Source organism: Chelonia mydas, chromosome 8, assembly GCF_015237465.2.
Source record: "Chelonia mydas isolate rCheMyd1 chromosome 8, rCheMyd1.pri.v2, whole genome shotgun sequence".
NCBI classification, from domain to species: domain Eukaryota; kingdom Metazoa; phylum Chordata; order Testudines; family Cheloniidae; genus Chelonia; species Chelonia mydas.
The window spans coordinates 73,703,022-73,715,441 of record NC_057854.1 but is presented as its reverse complement, the minus strand read 5'-3'; the positions used below and the strand labels follow the sequence as shown (position 1 = coordinate 73,715,441).

General features: G+C 37.4%; 1 protein-coding gene across 11 annotated transcripts in view; it reads left to right on the top strand.

The window, feature by feature from the left end:
• The window catches only part of LOC102941321 (protein SPO16 homolog), a 97,035-nt gene that overhangs the window by 64,683 nt on the left and 19,932 nt on the right, over positions 1 to 12,420 (top strand). For 7 of the 11 annotated variants that reach the window (XM_037906443.2, XM_043521366.1, XM_037906446.2 and 4 more), the window contains 2 exons: positions 1,141 to 3,585; positions 9,175 to 9,237. In XM_037906443.2, the coding sequence (XP_037762371.1) occupies positions 1,141 to 3,585; positions 9,175 to 9,237 (2,508 nt within the window). Of the gene's footprint in view, positions 1 to 1,140; positions 3,586 to 4,666; positions 11,935 to 12,420 lie in introns of those variants that run through there. The other 4 variants (XR_005226446.2, XM_037906448.2, XM_027821363.3 and 1 more) reach the window with 4 other exon arrangements.

The window sequence follows — 12,420 nt, the reverse complement described above, 5'->3', positions numbered from 1 at the left end:
GTATATTATGGGATATAAAATATATTAAGTGAAAGTCCAAAGTCCTCAGAGTATTAAGTAAAACCTGACTTATCTTTTCTTAAAAATTCACTGTCTGCTCCATTAATAAGCATCAGTATAGAAATACTGTGCATTCACAGACATGGAAAAAGTATCGTAAGACAAGGAGAAATCAGTTTAAGGTGCAAGGACAATACAAGACCTTGAGAATTACCTTTTTTAAATCTGCATTTTAACACCTTGGCAACCTACTTTATAACTAGCAAAAAGTATAGTCCATTGTAGCTGTTTTTATAGCAAGTATGGTATGGTATGGTATGTAATAACCTTCACTGTGTAGAGACCTGGCTGTGCCAAGGCACAAGAAGGAAAGTAAGGGGTGGAATATTTTCAGCTTGAACACTGCATTTCCTTATTGATTAAATTAGAACCAGAATGCTACTTTAATTCACATTCAGCTAGTAAAGGGGTTCTCAGACTTTTCTACTGGTGACCCGTTTCACACAGCAAGCCTCTGAGTACGAGTTTTATACATTAAAAACACTTTTTTGGATATGTAACACCATTATAAACACTGAAGGCAAAGCGGAGTTTGGGGTGGAGGCTGACAGCTCACGACCCCCTATGTAATAACCTCGTGACCCCCTAAAGGGTCCCGACCCCCAGTTTGAGAACCCCTGAGCAAGTACATGAAACATAGGTCCTGTCCATTTATGGTCATTAAAGATCTCACAACACTTTCTGAAAGAGCAGGGGTGTTAATACTGGTGTTTTGGCCATATTACAACTAGAATAAGTACATTCTGCTTACTTAAATTTCCTCTGTAATTTAAATTGAATAGAGTACTCATCACTTCTTAGATTAAACAGCTGAGCAGTGATTTTTGTGTACCATTAGATAGCTGCTGCTTTCCACTCTAGTAATAGTTGCACTTCAGTAGTGGATGATTCCTACATTTACAGTTTGTAAAGTGCTTTGCATTCAAAGGTCCTATGTTAGTGCAAGATATTTTTATTAAATGTTTGTGTTTAAGATCATTTAATTGTGTAACAAATATTAAATTGAATTACATGCATCCAACTTATCAATAATATAGTTCTCTGACTAGAATGTGTTTTGTTTACTTTTTTATTTGTTAGGACCACAAGGAGACTCACAAAATTCATTAAGATCTGGAATGTTTCCGAAACAAGATGAAGAAAAAAACATGATGCAAAATTTGTCTCAGACAACACTTTCAGAAAAACAACCTTCATCTAAGAAAAAGAGTATTAAACAGTCACAAACATCTGCAGTTAAAGCCACTGCAAAAATAATAGGAACACCCAAAAATCAGACCCATTCGAAGAAAGGTGAGACTATAAACAGTAAAGACCCAAAACAGAAAATAGTTACTGGGCAGCCTATATCAAAAGCTCAATCTTCAACACAAAGACATTCAAGAAGTGAATCTCCTGTTGTCCAGAAAAACATGCATAGTCCTGAACAGAAAAGTTCAGAACAGAAACTTGAACAACACACTGCTGCTGCTTTTGCAATTCAGCCACACGACAATAACAAATGCAGCCCTGCAAAACAAAGTAAGTGTGAAAAATCTATGATAGAGTGTAGCAGAGGAGACCTGCTCATGGCATCATGGCAACCTGATCCAAGAAAATTATTGGATCCTCTTGAAAATGGGGAATACAAAGTAGAAACCAAACCTTTTTGTACTCAAGTTAGAGGACAAAATGTTCCTAAGCTGAATATTTCAATGCAAAATGAAATGGAATCAAAACAGGTTTGTGAAGATGAAATTGAATATCTGGTAGATAAAAACAAAGATGATGATAGTACAACTGAATTTAATTGTTATACAGAGCCTAGTAGAAATGCATACTCAGTCATTTGCAAGAATACTGGCCAAAAACTCCCTAGTTCCGTTTCAGAAGAAAGATTGAAAAAGTGCAAAACTGTTTGTGATTCAGCTCAGAAATACTTGGGATATTCAGGAAACAGCAAAGTACATTTAAGACAAGCAATAGAAGACTGTGCAGAACAAAATGAAACCTTAAACACTGAAATGGGCATTAATTATGGAGAAGATCACTTTCCCAGCTTTTCTAAGGTAACAAATGCCTCTAATTCAGAACAAGATGAAAGAAAATCCTCTAAGACTCATGTAAAGGGATTTGCAAAGGCTGGTCAATTGTCTGATAAATCAGCCTTGACCGAATACAGGTCTGCTACAGTAGACTCAGATGCTGCTTCAAAATGTTTCACAGGACAGGTTACAGAAAAATGTTCACCTAAAGATATGGATACTACAGAAACACCAGAAAGCCATGAAAATTCAGAAATTCCCTTTGTGGATCGTTGGAATTTGAGTACAGGTGTGTTGGATCCAAAAGAGAGTCCTGAATCTGATACCGGCAGTGCAACAACATCTTCTGATGATATCAAACCAAGATCAGAAGACTATGATGCTGGAGGCTCTCAGGATGATGAAGGATCAAATGAGAGAGGGATTTCTAAATGTAGCACTATGTTGTGCCATGATTTTCTTGGAAGAAGCAGCAGTGATACAAGTACGCCTGAAGAACTAAAGATCTATGACAGTAGTCTAAGAATAGAAGTGAAAATGAAAAAAGAGGGTTCAGATCTTTTCCGTGTTAATTCAACAAGTGATGATGAGATACCAAGAAAAAGATCTGAAGTGTGGTCACATCAAGGTGTATTAAGGTTCAATACTAAGGAAAACGAAAACACTACTTTTGGCAGTGCACAGTTTACTCAGGAAGTGGACCAAGTTTCCTCTTCTGCAGATGAAACGGAAGATGAAAGATCTGAAGCAGAAAATGTAACAGAAACCTTTCCTCCATCTGACCCTCCTACTCAGCCATTCCAAGGAATTGTTAATTTAGCTTTTGAAGATGCAACAGAGAATGATATTGAAAGTCAAGAGTTTTCTACAACTAAAAATTTTAAGCGATCTGTTTTACTTTCAGTAGACGAATGTGAAGAGTTGGGATCTGATGACGGAGACGCTCACGCTCCCCTTCAGCATTCCATAGATTCCCCTACTCCTTCTGATGTTTTTGATAGTGTATCTCAGGAGCATGATGGAAAAACTTATTGTTCAAGGTATTCATTGGAGACTGAAGATGGATTCCTGGAATGCAAACAGCAAGAAAAGGATAGACGTGAGAGATTAGATAAAAGTGAGCACTTTTTTTTAGATCTTCATAACACAGAAATCAAAGGAAAAGATAATCAGGGTGCTTCGGTCACAGAACAAAATTGCCCAGAGAAAGCACTCTCAGTAGCAGATAGTCAGTGTTCAATACAAGAGCAAAAGGTAAATAGTAAGAATGAAGAGATTAACGAAATTCAGCAGTGCAATAAACTTTCAGACAATGACACAAAGTCTCAGGAAAGACCATGTCATCTGGACCTTCATCAAAGAGATACTAACTGTGACATGCAAAAGAACAGCTCTGCAAAACCTGTAAAACCCTGTAAGAGTCAGTTACTGACTCAGGAAGGTCAAGTGAGAGAGTGTCAACAAGCACCTACTGAATACACTAATACTGATTTACCTGCAGGTAATGTACAGAAATAGAAACGTTAAGTCCCTCAAAAAATTAAATTAGTAGGCAGAATATTGGAAATGTGATGTCTGGGGTCAAATCATGAACTCTAATTAATAATTGGCTCAAATTTTTTAACAAAACATAAATGCTTTTAATTATTTACTTGTTTACTGAATGCTCGTCCGTTTTGGATACACATTAAATAACTTAATGTTTCAGTGGAAAACTTGAATATTTATACTAGGCAAATCTATTCAGATAGATTTTATGCAGTACTAAAAAGAAAGATTGGGAACAATTCCTTGCATGCTAATTATTTTTGGTCCAATTTAACATTGGCAGCATCAGCTTTTGGTGGGAACTTTTGTATACGTTTTGTCTGCTTTACAACCTATATCATATATTTAAGTGGAATGTGCAATAACTACAGTAATAACCTTACTAAAGTGCACTGAACTGTTTACCTTAACAGCTATATTCATTACTTTTGGAATTTGTTGATATATTGTATTTTACACAAAGATATGGATGCTGATCCTTCTCCCGCTGAATTCAGCAGGATGTTTCCCATAGACTTCAATGGGAGCAGGTTTGGACCTAAGACTTGCAGTTTACAGGATTACTAAAATTGTTCTAAATTTTACCAGTGAAAACGGATTTCCTAAAAGAGAGATTATATTTGAACCAGTGATCATAAACAAAAAAGCTCTAGCTTGATTCACCGAGTTAGATTATTGTCTAGATGTTTTATCTGTTTTGTCTTTTTAAACCAGTCATTCAAAGTATCCCATTATAAAATACACAATAGTGTCTGAATATATTAACTATTGTGTATTCAAAAGTAATGAAATGCTGATGATCTATGTTCAGCAGAACCACAGAAGACCTTTAAAAGTTGTACTATTTTTTTTTAAGTTTGCTTGTCCTTGCCTGCAGCTACCCTTATAATGTGTAGTATAAAATAAGCCTGTGAATAAGCTATTTTGTTTTTCCTTCTCTTTGGAGCTGATATAGTTTACATCACCATTCAGTGATCATATGTTCTTTTTTTTTTCCCCCTTCCTTCCCACCCACCTCCTGTTCCAACTTTAAGTTATTGTAGTGAATTAGAAATTCCATGTGCATTGTTTGTTTACATAACTTGTCTTTTCTGTATCAGAAATTTTCTAATTATGAAAGTTTATTGTTAATTACCAGTGGTGATTGCTGCTCTAACTTAATCTGTAAACCAGAATTCGTTTGTTTGGTTGGTTGGTTGGTTTTTTACACAGAAAATAAATGCCTACATTTTGTCAATTTTGTATAAATTTACATTTTTTCTTACTTGTTGGATTGTTTCTGGTGCAATGAGTTAAATTTTGCTCTACAAAGCCCTGAAGGGGGAACATGTGCAATTTTTACATTGTGTAGTATTATGAATTATTGCAGGAGACATAGATGATTATGACGTATTGGCACAAACCTGCATGTATGAGCATCGACCTTCAAAAACCCTTTCTCCAATATATGAGATGGATGTTGGAGAAGCTACTGAGCAGAGGATGGAGTCAGAAAGGGACATTCTAGATGTGGATTTTGAAGATCAGCAATTTGCAGAACGGGACTGGACTCTTCTCAGGCAATTGTTATCTGAGCAGGACTCAAACATTGATTTCAAAAACTCTGTTCCCGAAGACCTTAACTTAGCACAATATCTTATCAATCAGACACTACTTCTGGCACGAGATGGTTCAAAGCCTCAGGGTAAATCACACGTTGATACTTTCAGTAGATGGACTGAATTAATATCACCACTGGATGATTCTTCAGCAAGCATAACAGTGGCAAGCTTTTCCTCTGAAGATTGTTCTTCTCCTCAAGGGGAGTGGACAATTCTTGAACTGGAAACCCATCATTAAAGTGATCAAGTGTTTGAAAATGGACTCCAACCCCTACCCCAAATCTGTTTTTTGATGCATTGTTTCCATACAATAATGAAATACTGCATCAGTTAAGAACAGCCAATTCTTGATACTGAGGCAATCTTTCCAATATATTGAGGTAAATACTGGTAATTTATAACCTAGCTTTAGTCACAAATAGAATAATTTTTCAAAGCTGAAATAGATGTTTTTCTAAAATCAACTTTGAGCATGTATTTTCTGGAATTGTTAGAAAAATTAGATGACTTGCAAGAAAAATCTTGGTTTAAACTCCATCTTCTATCCTCTTCCTGTCATTTGTTAATATATTCTTTATTGAGCATGGATTTTAACATCTGACTGCATAAGTAGCGCCATTCTTTTCCTTTTTGCTCTTCATACAGTGACTTGGTGATTTTTCAACAATAAAAGATTGAGCAGTTGTGTTGAAAGGTGTTGTGTTCCAACAGTACTTTAAATATTAGAAATTTATACTTGCATTTACAGAATGTAAAAAGTTTTGGACTCTATTTACATAAGCCGCTTGTTCAGTTTGTTTCCACCAGATTGATTTTGTATATTTTTTGTTTGTTTTGAACATTTTCAATAATTGTTTTTAAATTGTCATTTATTTAAATACAAGACTACAGAGGTACTGTAAGAATGGTACAGTTCCTCTCTTGGGAACACAAATACATCCCCTTTAGTAAATAATGGTATGGTGTATGAATCAGAATGCTAAGCCTGTTCTAAAATACTGTGTCTAACAGCTCAAAAAGTAGATTCAGTCTGAAGCTTTAGCAGTGGCTCTCTTGCCTTCTTCATTTTAAAAGTCCATGTTTGAAGTGGAATTTTAGTTGTGCTACAACTCAAGACACTTTTGTGCCCCTCCCCTACTGTTTAAGTCATAACTAGTTTATTGGGGTTTTCAAAATCTTTGTATCTTTGTGAGAGTATTAGGGGTTTTGCTGTCTCTTTTTAATCTTTTTAATCTCATAATTTCTATAAAAATTTCCTTCTGGAGGCCCAGTGTCTCATCCTCTTGATTAAGGAGAACCGAGAAGGAAATGCTTCTTACCATGTCTGCTCTGCTCATTCTGCTGTTAAAGAAGATGGCAGTTAAATGACATGAGCAGGGGTTTTTTTATTGTTGTTTTTGAGAATTGGGGTCAATAAGGGGGATACTTTCCAGGTGAGGGGTATTGGACCATATTCTTCATGCCATACTGAGGCAAAACGCAGCAATAAGGATGTTCTTATGTAAACTATACAATATTGCTTCTGCAGATCCCCTCCTGTTGGTCATTAACAGGAGATGTGCCTTCAAATGGGAGTGCTACACTGCAGTAACAAATTACTAAAATGGTGATTATAAAAAAAAGGCTTTTTTTACCAAAAGTCTAACTTGCACTGGTTATAGCCAAGGATAATACAGGCGGGTGTTTTGCAAACTTTTGCACAATTCTGCCAATGCACCTTAATCCTGGTCTGCAGGTATTCCTGTTATCTTAATCCTAGGCTGTTTATAAGAAGAGACTGACAGTAGCCTTGAATTGTGAAGTCGCTTTGAGATGTGGCTAAGCAGTGACTGCTGAACAAACTTTCACTTTTGACCTAATCAGCATTTGATCTCAGATCTCCTGACTTGGAAAGGCTGCTATACACTGACTTTGACTGTCTGTCAATACAATCAACATTTTACTGAAGCAGAATTATAAATCGATAGAGCAAGGATTTTACCTTTTTTTTTTTTTTTAATAGAGAGAGAGGTTAAAGAAAAGACATTAATCTCCCCTTCATGTCTGTGCCCATGATACTTAGAAGGGAGTTCAGTCTTGGCTGCATGTCCATCCCCAGCTTTGTTATAGAGGGTCCTCCCCAAGGGTTCCTGTGAGGAGGCTAGGAGCATCAGTTGGACTCCTGGATATTCTGTCCTAAACCCACAAAGGAAGCTGCATAAATTAATACAGCCTGAGTTTGTGCAAGCTCAGCATCTTAGGCATTGTAGGCTGTATTTGCTCCATTATCCACTTTTGGTGGACAGGGGAGGGGAGGTTGCTGCAGCTAGGGGAACTCCCAAAAGCAAATCTCCTCCAAGATCAGGAGAGAGACCTCATTTACCTCCTCCAGTTCTGAGAGGAGCACAGATATTGGAGAATCTTTGGGATAAGGAAAAACCACCATTGTCGTCTATAGAGGGGTAAACCACATAACCTTAAGAGGGGTTCAAAGAACTCAAAATAGAGACGAAACTTGGGTCTCTCCCCCCAACGTGGTTATTCCTGTGTAGGAGACAATAAGGACCATGGAAGGTTTAAAATAAAAACATTTAATGAACTCTAAATTGATGAAGGCACAAGAGGGTATTAATTTTTACACAAAATAATATGGGAGAAGAAAAGGTAAAAGATCAGGAGAGTAGACAGCGAATGAAAGAGAAGGATCCTTCTGCGCTCTGTCCCCTTTCCTTTATATTTTCCTGTATTTTTTCAAGTGCAGCTCATATCTGAAAAGTAACTGTGAAAAATGACATGTTTCCCTGTTTGTGTGTCTGACTCCCAGATCAAATATGATTAAGTTACAGTTAAAATAATGTGGGTTTTTGTTTGTTTTGTTTTTTTTCTGAATACCAGCTCTCATTTTTTCAGGCTAGAATTTGAAAGTCAACTTGTATTATTTTCTCAGGTCCTCAGTGATATAGGTACAACTTCTTCAGTGGATTGGAACGGGTGTAACTAAGTGGAATTTAGTAAAAAGTTTGTCAACGCACAAGAAATAATAGAATCCAGCTCTCTCTCTCTCAGCCATGTTGGCTCTGCAAAACCAACAGGAATAAAAAGTAGTAGTAGTATTCATTATCTGTATTGCCAAAGTGCCTAGGAGCCCTAGTCAAGGACCAGGACCCCATTGTGCTAGGTGCTATACAATCACAAAACTAAAAGATAGTCTGTACCCCAAAGAACTTAAAATCTCAGTAAGACAAAAGACAACAGATTGATATAGACAGGGGAATACAAGAAAATGATGAGAACAGATAAGAAACATCTGTCTGAGTGACAGGAGAATGAGGAGAATTGGAGGAGGAGGAGAAGAAAGGGAAAGTAAACCAAGGGGATGGAGAAGGCCACGTATGTCAACTTTTTCTTGAAAGAACTTAACTGTAGCATCTAACATAATTACAATAAAGTCAGCAGATATGGCTGTGATGCTCACAGGGAATAGATCAGTTGAGTAAGAAGGTCCTCCTTTTAAGTGCTTTGGAGGCAATTGGTAAAGAAAAGCAATACTGATGCTGTCCAAGAAATATGTCCAGTTTGCAAGATGGCAGTTCTGGCCAGCATGAAGCCTCTGTGTACGTCTTGAATAAGTGTGGGCTATATTTTTATTTTTGAACTCTACTTCAAAGTTGTATTGAATTTTTGAAATGCCATAATTCTGTTTTCCACTGCCCTCTACCTGAAGATTGAGTCCAGGATCTGGCCCCCTTAATCTTTTTGTGTGTTAACGTCTTCCCGGAAATACAACCTGTAAATTAAAAACCTGTTCTAGCTATATATTGCTGGCGGCGTAGACTATTTTAAACCTTTGATACCATGTTATTGCCATCTGGAAATTCATTATCAACATGCTTACTGCATTTGTTCCAAAAAATCTAATCCCTCTGTTTGAAGGTGTTAAGACTTATTACTATGTCTTTCAGCATTGCCTGCCATGGAACATAAACAATTAAGAAGGCACAATCTTGCTCCCATTAAAGTCAAAGGTAAAACTCCCATTGATCTCAGCTGGAGTAGGTTCAGGGCCTATGTGACTAAAGTGCATGTTGTATAAATGCAGGGGTTTTTTGTACATGTACTGAATAGTTCTATATCTCTAGTCTGCTAAGTTCTAATATTTTAGATGTAGGGATGATTTATGGCAAAGAAAATTTAACCAAGTATAATTGTGTGTATTATGCTGATATTCATGATTAGATTATTAACTGTTCTACCTTGGTATATCATGCTCTTTCCAGCACTAAGCAGAACTGAAGACAAAAAAAAACACAGGAATTCACGGCAAGTGGCTCTGTAACAAAACTAGTGATGACTACACAGGACTAGAGGTGGGAAATGGGCTTTTAAAATGACATCCATTATGACTACAAGCTTTTATCTCTTGCAGAAATTTTGTAACTGTTTTCATGAATCTATTGTTGATGACAAGCTGTGGTGGAGGATTCTACGGCACAATTAGAAATACTGCTGTTTCACTGCAAAAAATTTTATACCTACTTAATGACAGGTTTCAGAATAGCAGCCGTGTTAGTCTGTATTCGCAAAAAGAAAAGGAGTACTTGTGGCACCTTAGAGACTAACATTTATTTGAGCATAAGCTTTCGTGAACTACAGCTCACTTCATCGAATGCATTCACGAAAGCTTATGCTCAAATAAATTTGTTAGTCTCTAAGGTGGCACAAGTACTCCTTTTCTTTATACCTACTTAAGTTAGTATCCAGACTCTGGCCAGGGGGTGTATTTCAGGGAGCTGAACCTGGTGCACTGGAAAATGAACTTCATTAGAGGAATAATCAACTTAAACTAAAAACAAACAAACAAACAAAAAACCCACTTCCATCTGAAATTTTTTTCCTACAGTTATTACCAATAATTGAAAGAGCCTGGAGCAGAAAGTACAACTCTTCTGATCTTTCATTTGACAGCCTTCTGTCTACATTCAGTTTCACAGTTTCCTCTGTGTAGTCAGACCACAATCTTGCAAACATTTAAGCACGTGCCTGTCTTTGAACTACTTATATGAGTGAAGTTAGGCACATGAAGTATTTGCGTGATTGGGCCCTTAGTCATTTCTCCATGTTTTTCTTTCATCCGTTGTGTACAAGAATTGCACAAACATGTTTTAAACTTCATGAAGTGTTTGTAAAATCACAAAAATTGGCAGGGGAACTAAAAAGTAGGTGTAATACCTGAAACTATTTTTAATTCCCAATGGGATCCTGATTGGACTCTCTGGGTGCCACAGTAGTATAAATACTTAGTTCCATTATTATTAATATTATTATATGCTGTTTTCCTGCTCTCCCTGGTTACTGCACAGACATTCCCAGGTAAGAAATCTGCCTCAATATGTGATCCTATTGGTACTTCAATTGTGATTTCAAAGCTGTAAGAAATGTAACTTCGAGGCAGGTGGGAAGCTTGAATTACAGCAAGGCTAGAAATGTTTTCAGATTCTATTTCCATTCCTATTGAAAAAAATACTCAATTATTCAAGGGTTTTTGTACCGTGCCTAGTAAGATTCTTACTTAGATATAAGTGGTCAAAATAGTTTGTGTTAACTTAAAAAAAAAAAAAAGTCTGAAAGGGAAGGAAATATGTGCACAGTTTATTCAGTAAGTTTGAGATAATGCGTCAAATGTATCTCTTGGTGCCTAAAGTTAGGCACCATCTCCATATTTAGCCACCTGAGTGGCCTTATTTTTTTCAGAAATGTTGAGCCTTTGCTGCTCCCATTAAAAATCTGGCCATTGTTATGGACGTGCCTATATTTGGAGATGGATATCTAACTTCAGGCACCCAAAATGAAACTTTTAGCCAGTATTGCTTCAAATTTTTGTTTCACTTTCACGATGTGATTCATTCCGTAATGCTGAGTTTGGCAAAGCTTTGCCTGAGCACTGTTTAATATATTATATCACAAGACTCCAGCCTTCTAGTGCCCTTTGAGTGTTTTATACTGGTAGGGCAAATATATGATTGTCAGACTTGTGCTAGAGTATTGAATAAGATCCATTTTGTTTGTTTATAAATCTGAGAGTAGTATTGTATTCAGTACAATATCATCAGTGTACATAACACTGATATGTCAGGGACAGGCCAATGTGTACATCAGATCCAATGTAGCAGTGTAAAATCTCTATATAGTTTTATCTTTCATACAATCTTAAAATAACTATCAACCAGCAGTCATATCATGCTCAGACCCCATAAATTACTTATGTGGCAGACAGACTCATCTGAGTGTCAGACCTTTCTACCTTCCACTAATTGATCTACTTTTTTTTTTTTTAAACTGTAGAATAGAAAACATTTTCTGGACTTTTATGCTCCAGTTCTTGATAGATCTCCTACATATAAACTAGGATACATTATGAGAGAAGGTACAGTTTCACTTCCAGCAAACCATGGCTTTAGGGTCCTAAAATATCTGATCACCCAGTGGTTTAGAGTTGTTTGATAGCTTAAAAAACAAACTGAAAACGTGCATGTTTTCTACCTGTTTGCCTTTTAAACATTTAGCTCACATTGTGATCCTAGGGATAAGTAACTATCTGCATCTCCAAATGATGAATAGTGAACATGCACTTCTGTTTCTAAAATTGCTGTACAGTTGCTTAGTCCTACAAGCCTTCTCCATTTATGTATAAAATGGAAAATAAACCCTGTATGTAACTGAAATGCTGAGTCTTTGTACTTCATTGCACGTGGGGTGTGGCAGAGCTCCTTCTCCGCCTTGGTGGGTTCCACACTTCCTCTTAGCAATGGGCTGGGTCATTCCCGACACCCTTGGGTTTACTGTCCCCCTCCTTGTCTGAGCAGGGGTTCCTCCCGGCCTCCCTGACAGGGGAGGGGGAGGAGAGCTTCTTAGTCTCTGGTAGCTCCTCCGGGTGTTGTGGCAGCAGGCCAGGCACCCAGTTCAGTCTCTCCCGTCTGGCAGGGTCTCTTCTCCCCAAACCTTTGGGTCCCAGAAAGGATATACGCCCTGTTGAGCAGGGTTTCCCCTGCTCTTCACCTCTGTACCGTGAGGTCTGTCTGCTGACATTTCTCAGGGTCTGCACCATCTGGCTCTCCAGTAGCACACCTGCTCCCCACAGCTCTTATTGCATGCCCCTATCTGACTTGAGGGGAGGCTTTTAACAGGTTCTGGCAGGCCCTTGATTGGCC